Source organism: Nomascus leucogenys, chromosome 10 (assembly GCF_006542625.1).
Source record: "Nomascus leucogenys isolate Asia chromosome 10, Asia_NLE_v1, whole genome shotgun sequence".
Taxonomy (NCBI): Eukaryota; Metazoa; Chordata; class Mammalia; order Primates; family Hylobatidae; genus Nomascus; species Nomascus leucogenys.
Window position 1 is genome coordinate 37,961,807 of NC_044390.1, and position 27,261 is coordinate 37,989,067.

Below are 27,261 nucleotides of genomic sequence, written 5' to 3' on the forward strand. Positions count from 1 at the left end.
GCCCCAGGAGTTTGAGATCATCCTGGACAAGGTCATGAGACCCCATCTCTACAAAGAAATAAAAAAATTAGCTGGATGTGGTGGCACACACCTATACTCCCAGCTACTCGGGAGGCTGAGGTGGAAGAATCACTTGTGCCCAGGAAGCTGAGGTGCAGTGAACCATGTTTGTGCTATGTACTCCAGCCTAGGCAACAGAGTGAGACCTTGTCTCAAACACAAAAACAAACCTGTGAGGCCATTTGCACTTCAGTTTCCCTTAAACATTGTTCACTAGGTATTTCAGCCCACATGTATTCTCATTATATGTAATCCTTATTCTTTTAGGGCCATCTCATCCATTCTTATGGTTGCATGTTGTTGATTTTTTTTTTTTCTTTTTTTTTGGTAGAGACAGGGTCTCACTGTGTTGCCTAGGACTGGTCTTAAACTCCTGCCTTCAAGTGATCCCCCACCTTGGCCTCCCAAAGTGCTGAGATTACAGGCGTGAGCCGCCATCTGGCCCTGAAGTACAATTCTTTACTATTTTTGTGAGAGCATTCTAGACTAAAATCACTTAATATCCATCAACCATTACTTACTGGCAATAGCAAATTAATTCCAATACTTCCTAATCTGGAAACAATGTCACTTTACATAGCATAAGCTTTCTAAGACCTCAGCAAAATAATTATAACTTGCTAAAATCACCACTAATAAGGTATGAAGAGGACAGGGTATTAAGACTCCCCAAACAAAATTAGGTATTTCTGTCTACTAAATATCATTTTGAAACCTGACACCCTGGCATTATAGGGCCCAACAAAGTAAAATTATATGCATTACTCCCTTCAGTAGTTTTTGGATTCAGAGCTAACTTTCTAAGTTACAAAGAGCAAAAACATGTTACTGAAAGATCTTGCCTGAAACTACAGCAAAGGTGTTTACAAAATCTTTTCTGGTATTAATAGGAAAACGAGCAATTTACTGTATTGGAAAAGGAAAATGTATGATTTCATTTTGCATTTCCTCTAAGAAAACAGCCTTATCTGATGAGATTTTGGTAGCCTGTAGTCAAATACTTCCACTGTGTTCCACTTTTGCAACCAAAATTATCAAAGGAATTTTATTTAAATGGAAAAGTCAGTTAAAACCAGAATATCCTTTGTCCAATCAGTAAATAAACTATTGCCATACTGTCAATTTTCCATTCCATAAACAAGATTTCAAAAACAGGTATGAATCTGGGGTAGCAGTGGTTTGAAAATTAGGATTCAGTTTAAAACAGAGCTGGAATCCAAAATTTACTTGCCGAAATGTTTAAGGTCTTTTAACTTCAAAACACTTACTAAGCATAATATATCTAGAAATTGGCAATTAATTTTAACAATTTAGGTATTTAGTAAAATTAATGTGGGCAGAAAATGTTACTTCATTACAAAGTATTACTATATACTTTGTCTTGTGACTAATTACAGCTAACAGGAGTATAAACAAGTTAACTGAATTTTTCAGTGGCTGAGGATTTTGTATGCTTCCTCATTTTGAACTTCAATCATGACTATATAATCATATTCATATATCTGAGACTGAACTAGATATAAAGATATAACAACACCCACTAGAACTGGTTAATTAGATATGCCCCTATGTTATTTCTTCACTATTTACCAAAGAAAAGTATGAAGAAAAAAAGACTAATCTGGTTTATGGTTACATAAAAATTATGTAAATATTCAAACATTTGATGAAATCATCATACTCCAACCCTTAAAGAATTCTAATTCCTAATGGTTAAGCAGCTTTCAGATATCATTAATAAAATACATGATCATCATTTAAAAAATTATCATTCAGTGCTACTGATTTTATAAATAATCTTTTAGGTTAGGCCCTGCCATACCAAATTTCCTGCCTTTTTTTTTTTTTTTTTTTTTTTTTTTTTGAGATGGACTCTCGCTCTGTTGCCCAGGCCAGAGTGCAGTGGCGTGATCTTGGCTCACTGCCAGCTCCGCCTCCTGGGTTCACACCATTCTCCTGCCTCTCAGCTGTAGCAGCTAGGACTACAGGGGTCTGCCACCATGCCTGGCTAATTTTTTGTATTTTCAGTAGAGACGGGTTTTCACAGTGTTAGCCAGGATGGTCTCGATCTCCTGACCTCGTGATCTGCCCGCCTCAGCCTCCCAAAGTGCTGGGATTACAGGCGTGAGCCACCACGCCCAGCCCTCTGCCTTCTTTTAAAATAAATCAGGTAGACCTCAACTAACTTAAATGTTCTCATGAAAATCAATAAACAGCTTGGTTTTGTATTAACTTTTAGATCTCCTCAGAAGCGTACATGTGACAAATCGCTAAGTGTAACACCTTAATATTATTAGTAGGTAGCATGAGTGGTAGACTATGTCTGGACTCCACATCCTGCCACTTCCATTCCAGTATCTGGACCACATCACCACTAGGAGTATGGAGTTAATCATCGGTATGACTCAGCATTGAAATTCTAAGCACTGCTGTTACTAATTTGGTTAATGTATGCATATAAACAGGTATATAAACACTAAAGCCATAAAAGAGCAGCATCTATTTCTTTAGTACTAAAAGAATTTCAACTGTTAGAAAAATGAGGTGGCTTCCAAGACAAAAACAAAGCAAAACAAAACAAAACATGCATCTTGAAAGTCAAAAACAAACAAACTGAAGAAAAAGCCAGTTGAAGTATTTGGATTTAACTTTACCCAACTAAGACATTCACACAACATATGCATGTCAGTCTCCTATTCGGTCCTAGAGCCTGCAGTATTGCAATTTATTGTGAAACCATGTAACCAAATACTTAAATATATCCACAACATCTGTACCACAGAAATGCATAGTACATAATATACTAACATCTCAAAATAAACTTCTATTACAGTTTTATGCAAATTATGGTATAAGATTATCACCTGCCACATTTTGAAATGGCACCAACTTCAACATCAATGCACTAGTCAAAATCCTTCCTAGAAGTGATGTCTTCTGCATTATCATCTGAAAATTCAAAATCAACCTGTTAATCTAATAACCACAGTATGTTATCATTTAAAATCACTGTATATTTGGATGTTAAAGCAGGTAGTAATACAGCAGGAAAAGTGTTTCTAATTCACAGTTTCAAAAATAAAGGGTGCAGTTTTCAAATATCTGATTGCTTAAAATTGGTCACTCAATTTAACAACTGCCTCCTTCAATACATGTAAACTATGTTTGCACAGCATTAGGAGATGTCTTTTATTTCAGAATTAGTTCTTACTGTTACAGGAGCACCACAAATTTTAAGGAAGAGGCTACAGTGTGAAATGAGCTCACTGAAGGATATGTTAAATAAAATTTTAACTACAATATAAGGTACTGCAAAAGCTTTGTTCCCCAGCACAGATCCCTTAATCAGGAAAAGTAGTGAACACTTACCAAATACAATATGTAAATTAGCTCTACAGGAAATGGGGAAAAACCTACCTCAACTAAAAGAAAATACTATTATTAGCTAACAAACCTGTGATAGCTGGCTTCAGAATTTTCCTAAAAATAAAAATTCAAAAGCATACACAGTATTTACATCCTTTGTTAAGGAATGTAGACATCCAAAGGGAATGAAAGAAAAATCTGGTTTTAAGAATTTCTAAGTGGAAACACACGCACACAAATGGGTAACTGAGAAAAACTGAGCACTTAAATACTCAAAATTTAAGAAAGAAGATTTATAATAGAAAAAAGTGGCAAATTGTTTCTGTGACTTGATTTGCTGAAAACATCTGCAAATTCACACTGGCATTAAGAAAACCCAAGTCTCAAAAATTCTCCTTTCTCTCCAGATAATGTGTTTTCTGTGCAAAAATAAATATCTGAAAATTGCACTAATACTTATTTTAACTTCTATATTATGAATAATCTGCACATGCTCCTTTACAGACAATACATATTTGTAAACTTGCTCATGCAAAATTAGTGTGTGTAACAGGGATATTGTTAATTTTCATACTTAAAAATGATACCTTATTATCTTTTAAAAATTGCCAAACTCTCTGAAATGGTAACAAATCTTATATGGATATTCTTGTCTGCCAGCTAAAAATCAATTTATGTTGCTGAAAACAAAAAGTTATACAAGAAAAAGAAACATGGTTTTTGTTTTGCAAGATTTTTGATTTTTAAATGAGAAAATTTATAAAAGAAAGAAATTCATGGTCACAAAATTTCAACATTTTAATCCTAAACATTACAGGGTAAATAGATACTGGACTCTATCTCCATACTCCATAAAATCCTAACTTTTAGTTTCCATTTCAAATGTTGCTGTAACCACTAAAACACTAGTGGTTTTACAACCTCTGGATTATGGAAATACACATTTCTGAAATAAATGCTACAAAAACAACAATGGAAGAAAGCCAAACAAACAGTCTCCATGAAGGAAAAAAAAGTGGAACATTTTGAAGCTTTTAGACACTTCTCTTTCCATGTCTTATGATTAACCTGTCAATTCAGTGCATTGTATGGTCATATGTAATGGTCCCCATGGTGAACAAACATCTAACTAGTGTCCATTGATTCCAAGTTAGTAGATGATGAATCTTTCTGGATACTTTCAAAGATAGCCGCCAGCTCAGGGTTAGAACTGATCTGTGACTGGAATTCACTCATCAGTGGACTCTTCTCTGCTTCTGGAATGGTTAGCAGTGCTGCTACTGCTCTCATGGCAGATCGCTTTAATTCATCTTGTTTTTCAAACTCCTGTTTTACTGAGTTTGCCTTTACCTGTAAGATGGAGTAAACTTAGATTACATGCTATAAAAGACAGCTCTTACATGAACAAAATTTAAGCACATAAGATCTTCCTGGTAAAAGCTACTCTCGTAGGTCCACAAGGCATATTACATTCTAAGAACAACTGTTTTTAAACTTATTTTTAAAGTAGCTGTCTCCTTTTAAGGGAATATTTTACACAAAGCCCCATTATAAAAACAGAAAATCTAGACCCACATGATTTTAACAAAGAGAGTAGGACACTCTTTGTTTCAACTATCTGCTTAGCAAGTCTTACACTTTGACCCCCATCAAGAAAGTACTCCTCTAGCTACCCTATTCTTTGCTATACTCTATTATTCACTTTTTCAGCACACCATATGATGACATCCCAGGCCTTTATTCAAAGCCTGTTTCATCTTCTTGGTCTAAAAAAAAAAATCTTGATTTTTCAAGGTTCATTGCAAATGTTGTCACCCTAATATGAAACCTTCTGACTCCCCTTCCAACCAGAATTAAAAACTTCCTCTTTTGTGGCCTGATCACATTTTATCCCATATCAGTACTTCAAATATGTATCAGTACTTCAAAATGTTAACATATTGATATAGCAATAAACAAAAACTTTTAAGAATAGCCGTTAACAGTGCTAAGTTTTATAAAACATCAGTATTTGATAGGTTAACTTTTTAAACCAACTGCTACACAGAGCACTGGAATAGTTATATTTGGAAAGCTAAAGAAAAGAATTGGCTAGGAATCCCCAATACACCAAGTCTGACCTAGGTTGATACTTATCATTTCTTACCTTAGTTGTACATGTTGCACGTAATGGCTCAACAAGTCGGTCCAACCTCTGCAGTACTGCACTTGGACAAAGGGTAGACAGTCTCACCAACATTAAAAATGTCAGCATCTATTATGAATAAAAAAGACAGAATTTAGATTTGACATCATTTTCTAAAAACAAAATTCTAAGTTCTGACAAATCCTTTAAAGGAAATAACTAGCATGCAAAGTAAAGCTTCCTTTTAATGTAATCTGCCAATCAGAATCAGATAGATTTGTCTCAAACTTTATCTGAGTTAAGTGCTAAAGAGACCTCACCAGATTGTATTTTAGGTGAGGTCTATTGAGCAGCATATTATAGGTGAGGTCTCTTTAGCACTTAACTCAGGTAAGGTTTGAGACAAATCTGTCTCAAACAGATACAAGAATTAGAAAAGTGGTTTTCAATCTTGATTGCACATTAGAGTCATCCAGAGAGCTTTAGAAACATACCCATTCTTCAAGCCCCATCCCCAGAGTTTTACTGAACCTGTCAGAATATTGCCACACATTATTTTTTTATTTTTATTTTTTAAAGCTCATGTGCACCAGAATTGAGAATCATAGAACTAGAAAATTACTGAACTGGAACACAATTTCGTAATAAGTTTCCACTATCATAACAGAGTTGACCAGTTATTCAGATTAATCCATGTAAAACCTGATAACCCATAAACCTTTTTCTCTTGGACTATAAACTCATAGAATTAAACCAGCACGTCCTTTTACTTCTTGGTAGGGAGGCTCTCTTCATTGAACTTTGAGAGGCTCAGGTCACTACCACACATGGAAACCTAAGAGTAGGAGTTCAGGTAGTATGGCTGAATTACTGCTGAGTTACCACTTTTGCCCTGCTTGGCCAAAAGCCCTAAATGGAAGAGTGGATGAAAAAGACACAATGCATGTAATTTTTATTTTTCAAATCACCCTTTTACTGTTCACATTTTAAATGGAGATGAACACACAGGAAAACAAGGAACACTTATATGCAAAATTAATTATCCAAACATAAGACGCAGTATGATTTCTCTCAAGTTGCTTCTACAGATTGTTTTGTGTATCTGAAAAGTTCCATGTCCTCTAACAAAATTCTTGATATTAAACACAGTATATTATACTGAAAAACAAAAATTCCTCATTCAGGTAAATAATATAGTTACAATTCAGACTAGCCCCAATGGTAGCTCAGAAGAATTAATCAAGACAATGCTAAGAAAACCCTCCATGGGTAGCAACTATGGTCCAATGTTAAGACAGGCCAAAAAGTTACAGATTTATACTTTAAACAGCAAAATCTGTTGGGACTTTTTTGAGGGAAAGGATCTAGGGACTATTCACTAAGCAAGTGGGCACACAGCATTTTGCATCCACTGCCACTTCCTCCTCCAATAAAAAGGGCTCTGGATCTTTCTCACATGTCAACTGGTGTTACACTGCCTATTACTTTTGCACTTTATAGTTTACAATATGCCCATCAAAATCTTGACAGACAACCTGATTTTTCTCAGACACGAGTAAATTACAAGGGTGAAAGTTGCTCTAGCAAAGTCTTCTTCTAAAACATTGTATAAATAGGCACAAACATCTTACCTTAATATCATAATGGTCCTTCAAACCATCTTCAACATGATTTAGAAATTCAAAGATATCAAGTCTATCAAGACAACTGTCTAGAAGTGTGTACATACACTCAAAAGCTGCCTTTCTAATATCCAGACCATCATCAACTGTATGTTTAAATGGACCCATTTCTACCTGTTAAAGCAAAAAAGAATGTGTGGATATACAATACTTAAGTCAAAGACAAGCTCAGATAAACAGTGTGATCTAACTTACCTCTCTTATAAGCTCCTTTCTAACTTTTGTTTCATTGTAAAGATGTGGAAGAACAGTATCCAATAGATCCCTTATTAATGATGGCTTGTTATGTGCTGCTGAATTAAATGTGACCAAGGCTACTCTTCTCACATTCAAATCTGGGTCTTCCAAAGTTTTTAGGAAATCACCTGAAATATTACAAGAAAAGCAACAGACAGACATGATAAAATATAATATACATTGTATTTTCTCTAAGTTGATATAATTTATTTTTGCTGGTGTCATTGTTATTTCTTCAGTGACGGTCAGGGAAGAACCTGATGAAATACTAAGTGAACCATAAAGTTTCTTTCAGCAGCAAGGCAACTATCATTTCTGAAGGTGAATATATTTTCAACTGATAATCCACTCTCAGCACTTATAATGCAGAGGGTATGGAAGAAGAGTCCATAAAGTTCCTCAATATCACTTCTATAGATGTAAGATATGACAGAGACAGCAGCTAAAAAGACTAATAACATGCAAGATTCTCCTTGTAGTTCACTAAAAGCAGCAACAAAAATATTTTTAAACCAAGTTCAAAATAAGAATAAAAAAATGAGGTGAAGACAGACCCATTGCTTAATAAAGATGGAGTACTATTAGCAGATATACAATTAATCAAATGAAAGAGAAACGTGCCTCCAAAAGCCCTACTTTATTTCTGTCTTCAGTAAGAAATACATGAATTCACAGGAAAATAATATAAAAGGAGAAAATTGAAAGCTAACATAGGACAAAAGCCAGAGAAGCCATCTAGGTATTTTAAAAGTCTGCTTACTCTTGCAAATGTGGGCAAGAAAGTATAATGCAAAGACCTTTGGAGTCACATGGATGGTGGTTCAAATCATTTTACTTGTTAAATGTATGATTTTGTGCAAGTTACTTTAGGCGAGAACCTCAGTTTCTCACCACAGTTTCTCAGTCAATAAAATGAGCATTATAAACCTTTTAGAGCTATACTGAGCAGAATAAACGGTGCAAATATTGTTGAAGACAATGTCTAGTACACACTAAGTATTCACATGTAGCTATTATTCATCATTATATGATCTCAACTCTATCATCAGCAATCTTTTAGAATACACAGAGAAATGTAGGAGAGATAACAAAAGACTTGAATGCCAACTTGAAAAACCAGCAATTTGAAAATATGGGAGGAAAGAGACTTCAGATACTGTAGATTGGCAAACCCAATGTTGATATCCAAGAAAGTTCCAGCACTGATTTAAAAAAAAAAAAAAGTTTGAGAGACAAGAGTCGTTTCAAAAGCAATATAAATGTACCAAACTAATCTCCCCTCCCCTTTATTTGCATGCTAAACTGGTAGATTAGAAGAGTAATTACAATAGAGTATATATCTGCTTTCAGTAAAGCATCTAAAATATTGCTATTATGGACAAAATGGTGTCATGAACTAGCAATTTCAATTTTTAAAAAGTTTCCTAGGTGGTTCTGATGTTCAAATAGTCATGAATACTTAACTAGATCATAATTCAATTAGAATGCTAACTACCTGGCTGAGTAACTGTATCAACAATGCGTACTGGTTGACTGCTGTCAACATGGAAAGGTATTTCTAGAGATATGGCAGGCGCCTCTTCCTCTGTCCTATTTTGCATAATACTAATGTCCTCAATAAATACATCAAAGCAGAAAATGGGTGGGGGAAATGCCAATAAGAAGTTTATCACATAGACTTTAAATAATTTCTAGGCCCTAGCAATAGAACCCATTTGTGCCTGTGCCTTCCTTATTCTGAATTGGCAATCCCTTTCCATGCAGTTCAAATTTTATATTGTATTTTTTTCTTTCTGGCACGCTGCAGAATGGCACAAAGCTACAAAGCTTCTTTGCCAAATCCCTCAATCCTCCCTGATGGTTATCTCTATTATCCTGTCCTCAAGAAAGCAACAAACTAAATTCTGAGGTGTTTTTGGCTACTATCAAACTCTAGGAAAACCAATGATAAAAACAAAATACAAGGAGGTTATAAAATCAGAAATAATCCCAAAAGCTAATTCTTGTCTTCACAGAAATAGAGAAGCCTTAGTTTTTCTTGGGTTATCTCCTCTTAGTTCTTCTGGAAATTAGCTCTCCCCCGCTTTATTTTTTATTCTTAGGTCATTTTGACCTTAAATATGGAAATCTCCATAGATCTCCTTGGGTATTAGAAGTAATAATTGAAATTTGAGGCCTTAATAGCTCAAGCAAGATTCATTTAAATCTAGGGAGAAACTTCAGACTGGCCACATAAATCTAGTATCTTTTTGCTTTATCCACTAAAGCTATCTTAGGTCAACCCAAAAATATGGCTATCAAATATGTAGTTGACTCTAAAGACATGCTGGTATATTATAACTTCATTTATGTGCAAAATCATCTAGGAATAATTACAAACAATATAGGCAAATGCAATTTGTTAAAAGTTGTAAGATCTTTTCAATTTTCTTTTAAACAATTATTTTATAAGCATTTTAATTCCTCAATATTTCTAGTTACTAAGTTCAGGAGTTTCTTAAGAATTCTAAAGTCCAAAAATCAGTATGTTTATCTTTGTTTCCACTTACCTATGCAGTTCTTTAACAGTGGATCAATAGGTTGTGGATGGTCAGAAATTGTAAATTTCACAGCCGTAACCACTGAGCTTCGGGCATATGATGAGCCTAGTTAAAAATAAATTGCAAGTCTATTGGTATGTAGTCCACTAAAACTCAGGGACATCATTTTTAAACCACTTCAAATAACACCAGTGTCTTCAATTCCTTAGAATTCTCCTAGGCCAAGAAGGGTATTTCTTATTGCATGCATGAATCCAAAGGAGCAAAGTTAACTCACTTATGAGCATAAAATATAATCCCATTAGATTTCAAAAGAAACAATTCCTTCTGGGGAGGGACTTGAAGCAGCAGTGGAGGATCTCGCCCTCACAAAATAGAACTAGCTAAATCCAAAACTGCTTAAAAATCTTCAAATTTTTTACTAAAAAAGAAAGCAGTGTCTAAGAATGAATGGCTATTACTGCTATTAATATTACTACCTTTTACTTGTTCTAATGGGGATGACACTGGTAAATCTGAAAACTCTTCCAGAATCTTTCATTTGAAAAAAGTGCTTTCACCAATTATACTTATTGTAATTAGTATCAATAAGCTCTTCAGATTATGTTAATTCATTAGATACGTCTTTTCCGCATTTTAACACAACATAGTAACATTAAAATGTAGTTATCATGAGGACTTAGAACAGATTTAACCATTATCTAATTACCACTCTATCCTTTAAAACAACAAAATGTCATTTGAATATCATTCCATACTACAAAAGACAGTTTTATCACATACTTAGCTTTTAGGTTTAAGAAAATACAGACATGGCTTAACTTCTTTATTAGGCATCTTTTAAGGCAACCAACCACCAATAAAAAAAATTTTTAAGTAAGAAAATCTAGATACCTACCTGATATCAAGTACCCCTTAAGCCGTGGAAGGAGAGTTTCTGGATCAATTAGAGTGAGTTTTCCTAGACATTCAGCAACAACATTTCTGGTTCCTTCCTCTGCACACTCACAGTGCTTTAGTAATAAGGCCCAGATGTTTTCAACATATGGTTTAAGGCCCACCACTGATGCAGAGCTAATAATTTCCTTCAAGGAATGAAGTAAAAGATACTGCCTTTTGGGTTGACTGGTTATTTCTTGCAGGACAAATGGCAGATATTCAGGAAGGTTGCCCACACTAATGCTGCCTAATGCATAGGATGCAGCTGATTTGACTTCTTCACTAGGAGATGAAAAAGCTTCTAGTATTACAGATTTTAGTTCCAACTGTCCACTTAAGTCAATATGATGCCCAACTTCTCCAAGAGAAAGTAGAGCTAAGAGACGAATGGAATCTGTAGACCTTGAGTTCTTGACATCTTGAATAAACTGACCTACTACAGCTGGTCCCTCTTTAGGGCATGCTCGAGTAAGGGCAGCTACACATTTGGCAATGGAATAATAAGACTGCTTATGAGTAAGAGCCGTGCTCTGAGAGTAAACTGGACCAGTCAGCATGCGCAACAAATCCATGTATCCTAAATTATTTGTTCCAGTGACAACCAGTGCTTGGAAAAAGTCTAGCATGGCACTAAGAGCGCCCCCCTGCAATAAGGGTGATCTCACAAGTCCAATAAGTTCATTGAGAATGGATCCACTTATCTTTGAAAGGGAGGAGGGATACACTTTTGCCAAAGTGGTAAGAAAACTGATGGCCATTTGTGAAACATGCATATCACTTTCGCTGATAAGAGGTGGGAGCTCATCTAGAACTGCATCAATCATGGCAGCTGTCAAGCTGTCACTATAGTTTTTTATTAGAATATCAAGGGCAGAAAGAGTACCCAGTTTCAAAGCTCTCTGGTTTTTTCTAAGAAATGAAGCAAGGATAGGAACCCCTTCTCCCAGAACAGGCCTCAAATCTATCTTCAAAGGTGACCCAGCAATCAGTGTCAATGCCTTTACTGTAGTTAACCTGGTAATTTCATTCTTTAGTCTCTCCAAGAAAATCTGAAGTGTATTAGGCAAGTCAGAACCCAAATTGTCTCCAAGGTTGCAAATAATTTGTCCCATACAGGAAATAGCCCTTTCCTTGACTTCCTGATCAATGTCAGCTGCTTTTAATCTCTTAATGGTACAGGTAAATAGATCTTTGATATAAGGAGTTGCATCAAACGAGGAAGGCTGATCTAAAGGACGAATTACTTTGACAAGCTGTTGAGTAACAAGAAGTGCTTCAGATGTAATTTTGTAAAATGGGTCTCCAACACAAGCCACCACTGGAGGAACCAAAGCCTGAACGTGAGGATGGAAGACTTGAGGAGAATGGTTACAGAGGATTACGTATAGACATGACAAAGCATCAATCTTCAAATTCGATGAGCTTGATTTATCATTCAGTGAGAAAATGATTCCTAAAAGCCAACAAAAAATCCAATCATTGCTGTGCAGACTTTTAAGAGAGAAAAATTAAAAATCAACCCCTATAGTACTGCTAATGTTCCCACTTCATTATATTATTTCTATAAGTAGAAACTTTCACCGTCTACAATAAATATTACAGCCAAATATTTTAGGGTAAGACTTTTAACCTTTTACTCACAAACTTCTAACTTCAGGTATTCAAGACTGTTAGATTAAAAAGTTAGCTCTATGTGCATATTAAGTTGTCACAAATACTCTTTTAAAAGGAAACAATTATTTAAGCTTATCTAAGTCCTAACAAAAAGGCTACGATAAGTCCCAAAAGAGATTTATGTTTCTTTCATACCTGGTACAAGTACAGGAATGTGTTGCGTTAGGGCCCCAGGTAATACATTTACCAGCTCAGTTAACATGTTAAAACAACACTGTCGGGTCTTCACACTTTTTTCTTTCATCTGTTTGTGAAGAGCTTTAACAATGTTGGGAACCTGCAATTATCATATACTCATTAGCTGGTTCAGCTGTTGGTATTTGCTCAGTACACTTAACATGAATTACGGAGAATGAGGATAAAGGGAAGAGTTTATCTTTTTTTGTTAAATTCCTAATTCAGCTATCTACTGCTGTTGCTAACACAAGATCAAGTTTGTTGCATGTATTATATATGTTCTCTTGTAACTATATTTGCTTGATACTGATAAGAAATTACAGAAAAGCTATCATTTAGCTTTCCAGAGAGCAACAAAACAGTCTTCCCTACTTAAGTTTTAATTGTGAAACATACATGACTAAAAAGAAATTAATAGGCTGGGCGCAGTGGCTCACGCCTGTAATCCCAGCACTTTGTAGGCTGAGGCAGACAGATCACGAGGTCAAGAGATCGAGACCATTGTGGCCAACATGGTGAAACCCCGTCTCTATTAAAAATACAAAAATTAGCTGGGCGTGGTGGTGCACGCCTGTACTCCCAGCTACTCAGGAGGCTGAGGCAGGAGAATTGCTTGAACCCAGGAGGTGGAGGTTGCAGTGAGCCGAGATAGCACCACTGCACTCCAGCCTGGCAACAGAGCGAGACTCCATCTCAAAAAAAAAAAAAAAAAGGAATAAATAAATTAATCAAATCATATTTTCAATCAAAAATTCAGGAGGTTAATTTATAAATGGTATTTTGAATGACAACAGCACAGATAAAAATCAAAGAAAACAAGACAAATTATGGAAAAGCAACCATCGAACAGGTCCTTTTCTTACTTTCCATTTGCTGTTACAAGGAATCAACCTCACTTCAAATGTAGCTACAAGCAGCAGGGGTATGATTAAAAGACATCTGCTCTAAACTTTCTAATGTTTTGCTAGTGAGTAAAACAAATCAGGTCTCTACTAACAAATCTTATGGATGCAAAGCTATAAACGGAGCTTCTAGAATACCTCAACAGCAAAGCAAGTAGAGATTAAAAACAAAAACAAAGCCAAGAAAAATCCCAACAACCAAACTACATGGACACACACCATAATTACACAATGATCTAAGAACTAGACAAAACAAAAAAATTGTCTAACTTTCCTTAGCATTGTCAGAATTCCTGGCAACTCTACTGAGCAATACCTGACTTCTATATACTCACTCACTTGCATATATCCTCCATACACTTTATCTCATTTCCTTCTACAATTAATCTTCAACATTCACCTTTATGAGTAAGTTCACCACAAAAATGTATTTATTTCTACTTAAAAACAAGATAGATACAGTATGTGTGTCCCGTCCTCTCCATTGGTTTAATCCCTGGCAATATCTGTTTTGTAATCTATAAAAATTGATCTACTATTTGTGCATCCCATAGGGCTACTGTAGAGATTACATGTAAGGTAGGAGAATGCCTGGTATGTAATAAATATTCAATAACTGGGAGCAATATAATAGCTCTAATGTTTAGGATCTTAGAAAAAAAATGCCCTCGAGTGAAAAAGTGTGTATTTTATTAGTAAGTACTGGCGTATATCAAGCATATATGTAGTAGGCACTACACTGAATGCTCTACACAGATCATCCAGCTTTCACAACCACAGGTAGATATTTCTAAGTACATTCTTTTTACAAATAAGAGAAGTTTAATAAAATGACTAAATAACTTGCCCAAGATCACACACCTAAATTAGAAGTGAAGTCAGTTATGTGATCACAAGTAGTATGACTCCACAGCTCTAAGACTTCTCTATTAACACCAAAGATAAAGATTACTGAATCTTAAAATTATTTAAATATTGTTTATCATGTAAAACCAAGAATACTTCAATTAGAATAGTTTACAAGTAACATAATATGAACATGCATTACCTATATAAACATATCCTAGAACTTTCTGCTTCTCTCTATATATTTTGGAACTCACATTTCCATATAAAGACAATTTTAAAAGCATTGCATTTATTATCATAATTTTCTAAACTTTACTTTAAAACCCACCTGACTCTGAAGCATTGTTAAAGGTGTTTCTCCCTGTTCCATTGCATCGGGGTCACATAGCCAACTTTGCACAGGACGAGTTTGCTTCAAAAGAGAAAGGTATGCGTGAAAAACATCTGCCTTTACATTCTCTTCACGCTCTTTAAATCTGGATATTAGTGCAGGAGAGACGGTCTTGTAGAATTCTGGAAGCATTTCATGCCTTGTGCTAACTACAGCATCCAAGCACTTCGCAGCTGCACGTCTCACTTTCCAACTCATGTCATCATCATCACTGTATTCATCATCACTCCCTAAGAGTAAGTTTTAATGTAAACAGGCTATTAATGACAAGAGAAGTATATCATTTAAAAAAGAAAATGAATTGATATTCTTAACCAAATCAGTTAATCTAACTTTCCAGTAACATATACAGCAACAGGCAGGTTTCAACAGAAGTAGAAATTGAACAAAGAGCTTGTTACTTCTATAAATCTGCACATAAATTAAACTTAAAAAACAAACATAATTGTATTTTTAATTAGTTTAACATTTTCTCATTTATTTTGTAATGAACTGCTGCTTATTTGTAACCCTTTAAAATCATCAATTAACACATTCAACTTCTTTAGAATATAAATACTTATAGTCATAAATTTCCTAGCCTTTGAAACAAAATTCAAAGAACTTACTCAACAGCATAGGAAAAATCAAGCAAACAATCAGGGGCTTTATAAGACAAACCATGAAATGGATTTGTGGTAATAGAGTAGGTGATAAAAAGAATGGTTACCAATCCCAAAACACTGTAGAACTAATTTTCTGGGAATAAAAAAGTTGACATCAGCTTTATGACTACAAGGCTTTTCACTCAACTTGTTGATAAGCTGTGAGGAACAAACATGTATATTCTAAATCTTTCACAATTTTGTCTTAATGTACTTTAACAAAACCATTTTTGCTTAATTATACCAAGAAAATGCTGCACACTTAACAGAGGACCATTTTTTTCCCCTAATGCTAAACCTTAAACATTCAAAGCAGAAGCACTAAGAATTGTATCTCACTTATCTATACTTGATAGATAACATGTGTGTGAAATCTCCAGAAAGCCTTTCTTTCTAACACCATCAGGTTTAATTAGTTGGGTAATATGAAGTCAGAAAGGTGGCAGAAATATTAGCAGTTATCATGATAGTCTAAAATTATCTCACAATAATTTCTTTATTCTTAGATAAGACTATACATAGCCTTGAAATAATTGAGTGGAGTAATATCTTTTTACTGGCTTTTATTCCAATTAGCTTAGTTTTACAGTCAAATGTAGCCAGCTAGGCCTTAGAAGATTCTACAATATATAATAAAATAATAAAATTTTCCAACTCAAAAGCTTAAAATTCACCTTAGCATATTATAGGAAAATACAACCAAATACTGCTAAGTGCAAGACATTTGCTTATTTACCCATATCTATTTAAATAAAGTTAAAAGATACTGCCAAAATATACTATCAAGAGCACATAAAATTTTTTCCATGTCAATACACTATGGTAATTGCATCCCCGAAATATAAGCTTTATTCAAAACAAGATTATAAGAAATTAACAAATGTCCTTATTCACTAAAATTATGTTGATTTTATAAATCACAAAAACACCATGGTAGAAAGTCATTTAATGGGTATAATTCATAGTAAGTGATAAAGCAGGTGAAGTACCTGGTTTGTTATATAGCACACAAAAAAACAAAATTCAAAACCTGGAATATACATTGCTACTGCTTTCTTTAAAAGATATTCATATTAAAATACAAGCTAAGGTTTCCCTTCATTAATACAACCCATTTATTGACTGCCTGTGTGTCAAGCACTGTCCTAGGCACTGGAATAAAGCAGTCAATCAAGAGATTAAGACGTCTAGCCTTCACGAAACTTATATTCTAATAGGTAGGAGACCATCAATTACAGTATGTCAGAAAGTTACTAAGTGTGATAAACAAAATAAAAACAATAAAATGAAAGATAGTTCTGAGGTGGAAGACTAGCTGAGGGATGTGTGGAAAAAGGAATCAGGTATGACTGCAAGGTTTTTGGCCTGATCAGCTAAGAAGAATGGAGGTACCATTCTGAGATGGAAAAGGCTAAAGAAGAACAGGTTAGGTGGGAGATGGGGAAGGGGTAGGGAAAAGATATTTTAGATATCCGAGCAGCAATATTAATTAAGCAGTTGCATGGGAATCTGGATTCACAAGCGAGATGTGGATTAAAGATAGGATCTGGGTTGCCAGCATATTGATATTAAAGCCAGGAGACTAGATGAGATCAACAAAAAAATCAAGAGTATAACAGGTAAGTTCAAGGACTGAGCCTTGGGATACTCTAAGCACAGTGGTGAGGGTAAAGAAGAAGAAACAGCATGGAAGACTGGAGTAATCACAATGATAGGACTACATCCAGGCTAGAATGGTATCCCGGAAGCTAAATAAAGAATTGTTGCTGAGACTGAGTAATACAATAGGCAGAGTCAAACATTTGCAATCTCGTCCATCACTGGAGGAGTGGATTCAAGAGAGAATGGAAACAAGAAAACTGAACTGCATTCTTTTAAGGAGTTCTGTTGTGGAGGAGAGAAACTAGGCAGCAGCTGCTAGAACAGTATATGGTGTTAAGAAACTCTTTTGGTAGTTGTTTTTTAAAGATGGGTGAAATTACTGACTTGATAGGAAAGCTGTTATATAAATTCATTCAAAGAATCAAACTAAAAAGTATTCTCAAAAATAACAAAAAATCCATCAACCTGTTTACCTAGTAATTTACCAACTTAAATATTTGTTATTATGATTCTTCCAATACAAACAAGAAACAAATGACATGAGCAACCCCTATGTCCTTGAAGTGCTCTACTACTTTCTAGAGTAAATATCATAAATCATCGTGTGATGGCATCAATCTTAGGAGCCTCAGAAATGTTGTAAGCTATTAATGAACATTAAATGGGGCCTCAAACAGTATTTAGAATTTTTCATGAACTATGAATAAACAAACTAATATTCTTTCAAACCAAGCTGCCCTAAATATGTGTATCTACAGATTCAATTCTTTCTAAAACCTTGGTTTATCTTACAAAAATGCTTTGTAGAAAATCTGAATAGTACTTAAAACCAAAAATCATACATAGTTGCTAGCCAAGAGAAAACAAGTGGTAATGGTACTAGTTGTAAATATACAGATTTTTTTCTGTATACTTAAAGAAACAGAATTGGGACATGGTGAGCAATTTTTGCTACATACTTTTTCACCTTATTAACAGCATTAATGATTTTTAGACATGATTTTTTAATGTGTTGCATAACAGTTCAATACATGGATGCCCTCTAACTTAATTTGCTATTGTCAAATATTGAGATCATTTCCCTTTTCACTATTATAACTAAATAAAACAAACAGTACAATTTGCACCAAGAATCATCTTCATCTATAACACTGTCTTTCATAAAAATTTAAAAGATTCTATTTAATTTGAAATACCTTGATCATCATCATCACCACCATCAGCATCCATTGCATTTTCATCTTCATCTTCATCATCATAATTATAATTTGGATCATAGGTAAGATATTTAAGACAAATATTTATAATGGTAGAAACATGAGGATATACTTCCTTAGGACATCTAAAGACAAAAACAAAAGCTGCCTTGAAGAGCTGTATTTTACTCCTTGATTCATTACCTGCCACATTTTGCTTTATTACCAGCAATAACATAGGAGAGTAGTTCCCAGACTATCTAGCACCAATGATTCTTGCTCTTTCTCTCCCATGGACTTACTATTTTAAAAGGTTTACCTTTCAAATTGTACTTATTTAATCAGTTTTAAGATGAACTCCCCTAATCCCCATTTTAACTATGTTATGATTAATGTGTGGCAGTATAGACAGAAATCGGTATATAATCAACATGTTATTAGCAAACCAAACCCAGATGAATGTGCTCTTCAGTAACTAGGATTATTTGTGGAAATGCCAGTGCATATTCACCTAGGCTTGGTCTTCTAGTGATGTAATGAGAGGACAGAACATATAAATGCCCACAGGGCCAGCAAATAAAAGAATACTTTGTGTTTCTCAACTAAAGGAACAAAAATGAATCCAACAATTTCTGATTTTCAGAATACGGTATGATTAACAGCCACTTCTCAAAACCAGGAGTGTCAAGGGATAAATGCAGAAAACAACCAGTAAGTTCTCAAGACACCATGCTACTGCATTAGTCAAGAGCAAAAATAATGTTACTTATCTTGTATTGCCTTCTAGTAGACAAATATACAACTTTTACTAAGCTTTTAAAAAATGTATTAGAATCAGTTTCCAAATTGAGAAACACTGGCCTAGCAAAATGGACGTGACCTAAGAAATTGTTGAAAAGACAATTCACTATTTCTGACAATTTATCCTGCTGGGCTTTCAGTACAAACTACATTATTACACTGGCATTTCTTCCCTTCTAAAGTAAACCCAAAATAATTATAAATACCTTTCCAAAATTCTTTAAATAAAGTCCTAACAATGACAAGAAAAATTTTCTTTTTTTTTTTTTTTTTTTTTTGAGACGGAGTCTCGCTCTGTCGCCCAGGCTGGAGTGCAGTGGCGCAATCTCGGCTCACTGCAAGCTCCGCCTCCCGGGTTCACGCCATTCTCCTGCCTCAGCCTCTCCGAGTAGCTGGGACTACAGGCGCCCGCCACCACGCCCGGCTAATTTTTTGTATTTTTAGTAGAGACGGGGTTTCACCGTGGTCTTGATCTCATGACCTCGTGATCCACCCGCCTCGGCCTCCCAAAGTGCTGGGATTACAAGCGCGAGCCACCGCGCCTGGCCGAAAAATTTTCAAAATAAATGTGATGACCACATTTTATAACAGCAAGATGACACTAGTTTCAAATACTGTATTGTCTGCGATATCTGAAATCCAAAAGGCCACTTCTCCTCACACACCTAATGTAGACCTTATGATTCTATTCTTAAGGAAAAACTTTTTGTAAAAAACAGAGATCTTAAAAACTTACCTTCTTACAAATGATTCAAAGGCTTGAATACAATACTCTCTTAATTCATCATCATCTACATTGCAAAATTTTACCACCAAAGGAATTATCTTCTCAAGGTATTCACCTAAGAAAAGCATAATGGTTCTTTAAAAACATGCATTAATTTTTTTAATTAAAGAAAACTTTAAAACTTTAAAAGATTTCTTACCTATTCTATGACCAGCTTGCCTACTAATAGCAGCAATACATTGTATGTAGGTTCTTGTTGTTGACATAGAATCATTTTTGGACAACTCTGACAACAGATGTTCAATAAGATCTACAAAAACTATATTTCCACAGCTCATAACCAGATGGCCAAGAGCGATAATGGTTCTTTTCCTCACTGCAAGTCTAGGGCTGGTCAACTGGGGAAGTAGACAGGTCAGAATTGAAGGATGGAAATTAACAAGAAGTCCTCCTTGCCTTAAAATAAAATAAAAAAAGAAAGAAAACAACAAATGAATTCAAGATGCCTGGCCACTACTAAATGTCTGGCCTCTGACCTCAATGCAAATATTCAGAACACAAATTTAGTTGAGACTAATTCATAGTGAAAGGAAAATTAAATTATCACTTTATCTACCAATGCAACTGAAACCTGAGCTAAGTGAATGCAGCACTGAAATTTACATTGCCAAACTGACTCTGGGAATCTAGACCTAAATCCCCAGTTATAGGATATCTAATCGATTGGCTTGGGAAAGTATTAAAAAAAAAAAAAAACAAAAAACCACAAGCCTGGGTGTGATGGCTCACACCTGTAATCCTGGCACTTTGGGAGGCTGAGGCAGGCAGATTGCTTGACCCCAGGAGTTCAAGACCAGCCTGGGCAACATGGCAAAAACCTCATCTCTACAAAAAACACAAAAATTAGCTGTGTGTGGTGGTGCATGCCTGTAGTCCCAGCTGCTCAGGAGGCTGAAGTGGGAGGATCACCTGAGCCTGGTAAATTGAGGCTGCAATGTGCCACGATCATGCCAATGCACTCCAGCCTGGGCCAAAACCTGTCTCAAAACCAAAACCAAACACAAAACAACAACAACCAAAACCACACAATAATCTTGTCACTTTCTCCTTCCAAAGTCTCTAGATGATTTTCCGTGCCAGGCATGGCGGCTCATGCCTATAATCTCAGCACTTTGAGAGGCTGAGGCGGGTGGATAACTTGAGGTTAGATGTTCGAGACCACCCTGGCCAACATGGTAAAACCCTGCCTCTACTAAAAATACAAAAATTAAGCCAGGCGAGGTGGTGGGCACCTGTAATCCCAGCTACTCAGGAAGCTGAGGCAGGAGAATCACTTGAACCTAGGAGGCGGAGGTTGCAGTAAGATGAGATCACGGAACTGCACTCCAGCCTGGGTGACAGAGTGAGACTCCATCTCAAGAAAAAAAAAAAAAAGAAATCTAAATGATTTTCTGTATTCTGACTTTCTGTATTGCTTTTTTAGGGGGGGGATTCACAACACTAAAAAACTGAGCTTCTCTTGAGTTCTCCCTCTCCCTTATTGGCTTTCCTCTATATATAGTTTCATTGTTCCTGTTGTTCCAACACCCCTCTTCCAAATCATCTCAAATGTATAGTTCAATGAGTCACTACTACCCAAACCTGTGCCAGGACAATTAGCATTCGTGATTAAATCACACACAGGACAAAAAGTCTGAATTTTCAGTTTATCAAATTAAACATAAATTCCTCATCCACTTCAACATGACCCCAATCTATCAGAATGATTTCCTACTGCTTTTCTATTCATTCTATATTCTAGAAAACTAGAATATGCTTCCCCATTCGTGTACTACTTATGTATTCCACACCTGGGCACATATACCTATTGAAGTGCTACCCATTCTTCAAAACCCAATTCAAATGCCACTTTCCATAAAAACTATTTTCTTGAATCCTTCATTTTAAAACCGAAAACACACTATGCTCCCAGTTAGTCTTTAGTCCCATTCTGCCCTGTAGCCATTTGTGTTCTTATGTCCTATCGTAAAGTAAAAGCTCTTTCAGTGCCAGGATGATAGCTCCTCACTTTATACACACACACCCACATGAAGGCACTTGATTGTTTTTAAGTTGAATTTGCCACAGAAAACATACACACAAATAATGGTGGCCTATAATGAATATGAGAATCAGAAATTGACAGGTCCTTCAAGGTATTTTCTCCTAGGAGTTGCTTAGGTCTGTTTACGTTCTAACATCTGACTTCCAAAAGAAAGTGAAAAAGCAACAAATACATACAAGGCAAGGTCCTCCCTCCTCTAAAATATGCACTATTAATATGGTTACTGAAGATTACCAGCATTCTTTTAACTGGAAAATCCGTAACTACCAGCACATCTCCTTATCTAAATACATCACTGAATGCAAGAATATTATGAGTAAAACAAAACATGAACTGTGCTAAAAAAAATTTAAAATCACAAATTTTATTAATTACTTTAAAGAACTATAAAATGTTTACTATACAATATTATATACTTATACATTACTGTAATTAGCTTATTTCCCCCTCACTGCCAATCACACAAATTGATAAAACAGCCACCATTTAAATATGAATAATTTTTGACCAAGTTTTATTGTATTTACTAGAAAGGGTTTTTAGTAAATTAATGTAGTATCTGTATTACAAGTAATGGAAATAAATAGGCACACTTACCTGCTCAACATATCAGCCATAATATCCAAGGCTTCTAGCTGAACAGAAACATCTTCCTGTTTTGCTATTGCACTGGTAAGACGTCCAGTAATCTTTTTACATACATTAGCAGCTAATGCAGAGCCTGCATGAATAAGAAGCCAATAATAATTTCAAGGCAAGCATGCTGAATTCCCTCTTATATTCATGGTAGTTACCAAATATTTAACAACTCCACACTTGATCATGAGACACAAGAGATCCAGGGCAGAAAAACACATCTTTCAAAACAGGCTGCTTTTCAATAAAATAACTTATTAGAAATAAACAAGAATTAGACCAAATATTTAACAACTCCACACTTGATCATGAGACACAGGAGATCTGTGGGAGAAAAACACATCTTTCAAAACAGGCTGCTTTTCAATAAAATAACTTATTAGACATAAACGAGAACTAGAGATAACTTCAGAAGGGGTAAAGAACACAGAAAACAATACAGATGTCAGCAGATTCTTTCTACTGGATAATAGTAGATATTATAGATAACTAGTAATAGTAGATAGATAACTATTCTATCTACTAGATAATCTGTATGCATTGGTATGAATGCTAGCTATGGAGCCAGTAGTAGCTGCAGTGCTTGCACACCTAGATTGAAAAGCAGCAAGGAGAGTTTTCTCTATTTGAGTCTTTTCTAGTAGACTAGCCTTTTAAACTTCAGTGAATTAAAAAGCATATATTCTGAGCTCCAATGCTTAGCAGCTTTAAAAAAAAAAAAAAATTAGCCACAACTTTTAATAAGGTCCTTTCCAACCCAAAGATTCCATAACTTCATTATAAAGCAGAAACCTCGTTCCAGGACTCATAAATCAGAATTGTTACTACTTACAGTAGGTCATGTTGTTACTGATGAGAGAAGAAAAAGAACAAGTCACTGTGAAAGTAAGAATCTAAATGGTTAAAAAAATTCTTGTAAGAACCGGAAATTGGCTCAATGCAAACACACTTCAATGACAGAAAAAAAATTAAAAAATATATACATAGCTAATACAATTATAAATAACATACTTCTGAGTTCGTGAAATGTTTTATTGAAATAAGTAACTATTTAATAATGGTAAAATAACACTGGTATGATACATTGAAGAAAGCATCCTTTTTGGATTAAAAGATAATGGATTTGAATCTTTACCCAATTACTCACTCAACTTTGGGTGAATTAATCTAATCTCTCTGAATTTCAGTTCTCCCATCCACAAACTAAAAGGAATAGTAAGACCTCCCATATGATTGATGTTTAGACTAGTTTACGTACGCAGCCTTTAGCATGAAAACTAGCACAGTGAATGATTTAAGTACATGAGTGAAAATAACATACCCAGACTACATTATTTAATTTTTTGTTTTTTTATTTTTTTTGAGACGGAGTTTCGCTCTTGTTCCCCAGGCTGGAGTGCAATGGCACCATCTCGGCTCACCGCAACCTCCGCCTCCTGAGTTAAAGTGATTCTCCTGCCTCAGCCTCCCAAGTAGCTGGGATTACAGGCATGCACCACCACGCCTGGCTAATTTTGTATTTTTAGTAGAGACGGGGTTTCTCCATGTTGGTCAGGCTGGTCTCGAACTCCTGACCTCAGGTGATCCGCCTGCCTTGGCCTTCCAAAGTGCTGGGATTATAGGCATGAGCCACCTTGCCCGGCCCCCAGACTACATTATTACCAATCTAAATCCTCCCATGAAATATGTGATAATCTCACCTTTTGCAGATGAGACAGTAACCTTTAGCCTGCTAATTTTAGCAATAGTTTAGTAGTCAAGACCAATTCTAAAATTTATATTACCTACACATTTCTATCAAAGGCCAAAAGCTAATTAGTTGACAAATACATTAATCATAGTTTTAAATTTAATTACCAAGTAGCTGTAAAAGGCTCAGCTTTAATTAAAGCTACTAGTAAAGTGAACTATTTCACAGCTATGTCTGAATGGTGTTAAGTTTTACATAGCAAATACTGATGCAAAGTGAAATTAATACTGGAAAGAGAACTAATCAGGACGCAATATTTTGGTTATCTCTTCCCTCACTGCATAGGTTGGCATAACTCTAGTCTGCAGTCATGGTACACACAGTATAAAATCTTGCTCCAACATATAAAAATCCTTCACTGAAATTCATATTATGTACAAGTTCAATCGAAATATTCATTTAACATTTAATTTATTTCTAAGAAAAATAAGGCTTCAAGCTTTCATTTTCTTAATTGTCCAAAGGGATTCCTATGAAGATCTGTAAGGACAGCCACCTCCCTCCCTCCTTGGCCAGAAGGGGAAAAAAAGGTGGGGAGAAATACCTCCACATAAAAAGAAATAGGAAGAAAAATGTGCTGTTGCTTACCACTGGAAGCTGGAGGAAGTTCTCCAATTACTGTTTTAAGACCAATACTTGAAATGTCTCGAAGTTGTTCTTTATCAGAAAGCATGTTAGTGCAGAGGGTATCTACAATTGTCTCTACTTGGTATTCTTTCACTTTACTCACTAAAGGGCCAAGACTGTAATACAAAGAAGAAATTGTTTAAAAAAAGCTAGATAAGCACAAAAACAGGAAAATACATAAGTAGAAATGTTAACCTTTCCACCTAGAACTTTCAAGATAAAGTATATACCATGTCTGTATCATAAATAGTATACAAATGACGTAAAAAATTGTGATTGGTTAAGATTTTTGCAGTTGGTTTCCAAGTTTTTCTCATTGATTTCCATCCTAGTAACATGAAACTGAAGCTGCTTTACGTATCATACCCCATGTCATACCCCTAAAGCTAATTAGTTGACAAATACACAGAAAACTTATTTTTTATTTTTTTTGAGAGACAGGATCTCACTGTTGTTCACACTAGCCTTGAACTCCTGGGCTCAAGCAATCCTCCCACTTTAGCCTCCTGAGTAACTAGGACTACAAGGGCACAACACCATGGCTGGCATAAAACTTTTTAATAATAAGGTAAGGCCAGATGCAGTGGCTCACACCTGTAATCCCAGCACTTCAGGAGACCAAGGCAGGTGGATCACTTGAGGCCAGGAGTTCGAGACCAGCCTGGCCAACATGGTGAAACCCCATGCCTACTAAAAATACAAAAAAAATTAGCTGGGCGTGCTGGTATGTGCCCGTAGTCCCAGCTACTTGGGAAGCTGAGGCACAAGAATTGCTTAAACCCAGGAGGCGGAGGTTGCAGTGAGCCGAGATTGTACCACTGCACTGTAGCCTGGGCCAAAGGAGACTCTGTCTCAATTAATCAATCAATAGGTGAATCAGGAGTCTCCTCCTAACAAGAAGTTTTTCCTACAATGGAAGTTCCATCCAACATACAGATTTAGCATCCCTCATCTAAAAATTCAAAACTTTTTGAGTGCCATGGTGGAAAATTCCACACCTGACCTCATGTGCTGGTCAGTCAAAGCTTTGTTTCATGCAGAGAATTATTATTTTTTCCCCTTCCTATCTTCAATGTACAGAATTACTAAAAATATCATATAAAATTACCTTGGGGCTATAAGAGATATATATGAAACATAAATGAATTTCATGTTTAGACTTGGGTTCCATCCCCAAGTTATCTCATTTTGTATATGCAAATATTCCAAAATCTGGAAAAATACAAAATATGAAACACTCTGGTCACAAGCATTTCAGATAAAGGACACTAAACCTGCATCACTTTGCCAACTTTGACCCTTTCTTTCTATTACCGAACACCACCTCATGAACCAAAAGAATTTCCACTGCCCTTGAATCTCCTTGAGGAGATTTATAAAACAATGTGCCTTTTACAATCTTGTCTAAATGTTAAAAGCATAAAGTAACTGGTTGTAAAGATGAAAACAAGTGAATACTACACTACCCTGTGCTCCCAAAGCACCCTGCATATACTTTTCTCATTACTATCATGGATGTTGTTACAAGTTTGCATTATGTCCACCAACTGAACCATTTCTTGAGGATGGAGGAAAGTCCTTCCTTTGTGTTCTTCCCATAGATTTTATTAGGTAAGTTTGGTACATGAATATCATTAAGACAGCAGTTCCCAACCATTTTGGCAGCAGGGACCAATTTCATGGAAGACAATTTTTCCACGGATTTGCAGGGGAGGCGGTTTCAGAATGAACTGTTCGACCTCAGATCATCAGGCATTAGATTCTCATAAGGAGCATGCAACCTAGATCCCTTGCACTCACAGTTTACGATAGGGTTTGTGCTCCTATGAGAATCGAATGCCACCGCTGATCTGACAGGAGGCAAAGCTCAGGCAGTAATGCTGGCTCGCCCTCTGCTCTCCTCCTGCTGTGCAGCCCAGTTCCCAACAGGCCAAGGATCTGTACGGGTCCACAGCCCAGGGTTTAAGGACCCCTATATTAAGAAGTCGCTGTATTCAAAATTATTGAATAACAAAGACAGTATGGCCCCTATCTTCAAAAACTTAACCATCTGGTTGATGAACTAAGGAACGCACGTAACTATGAAATAGAGAAGGCATTCACTACTCTGGCATGATTAAAAACAAATTAAAAAAGACTTTTAAATGCAATGTCAGCATTTACAGGGTAAGAGACTGAACATTAACAGTCAGATTTTTAGGTATTAAGTTTTTTTGTTTTTTTTTTTTGAGA

General features: G+C 35.6%; 1 protein-coding gene across 2 annotated transcripts in view; it reads right to left on the minus strand.

Moving 5' to 3' along the window:
* Positions 1-2,689: 2,689 nt before the first annotated feature.
* The window catches only part of CAND1 (cullin associated and neddylation dissociated 1), a 45,625-nt gene continuing 21,053 nt past the window's right edge, over positions 2,690-27,261 (minus strand). Inside the window, exons 1-14 of one of the 2 annotated variants that reach the window (XM_030820034.1) lie at positions 26,138-26,196; positions 24,991-25,145; positions 22,614-22,737; positions 20,112-20,368; positions 19,922-20,027; positions 18,385-18,530; positions 14,880-15,172; positions 12,759-12,900; positions 10,909-12,402; positions 10,020-10,115; positions 7,429-7,598; positions 7,183-7,347; positions 5,573-5,680; positions 2,761-4,776 (exon numbers count right to left, since the gene is read on the minus strand). In XM_030820034.1, coding sequence (XP_030675894.1) covers positions 4,552-4,776; positions 5,573-5,680; positions 7,183-7,347; positions 7,429-7,598; positions 10,020-10,115; positions 10,909-12,402; positions 12,759-12,900; positions 14,880-15,172; positions 18,385-18,530; positions 19,922-20,027; positions 20,112-20,368; positions 22,614-22,737; positions 24,991-25,145; positions 26,138-26,181 — 3,525 coding nt within the window. In that variant the 5' untranslated portion in view covers positions 26,182-26,196 and the 3' untranslated portion in view covers positions 2,761-4,551. Of the gene's footprint in view, positions 4,777-5,572; positions 5,681-7,182; positions 7,348-7,428; positions 7,599-10,019; positions 10,116-10,908; positions 12,403-12,758; positions 12,901-14,879; positions 15,173-18,384; positions 18,531-19,921; positions 20,028-20,111; positions 20,369-22,613; positions 22,738-24,990; positions 25,146-26,137; positions 26,197-27,261 lie in introns of those variants that run through there. The other variant, XM_030820033.1, reaches the window with a different exon arrangement.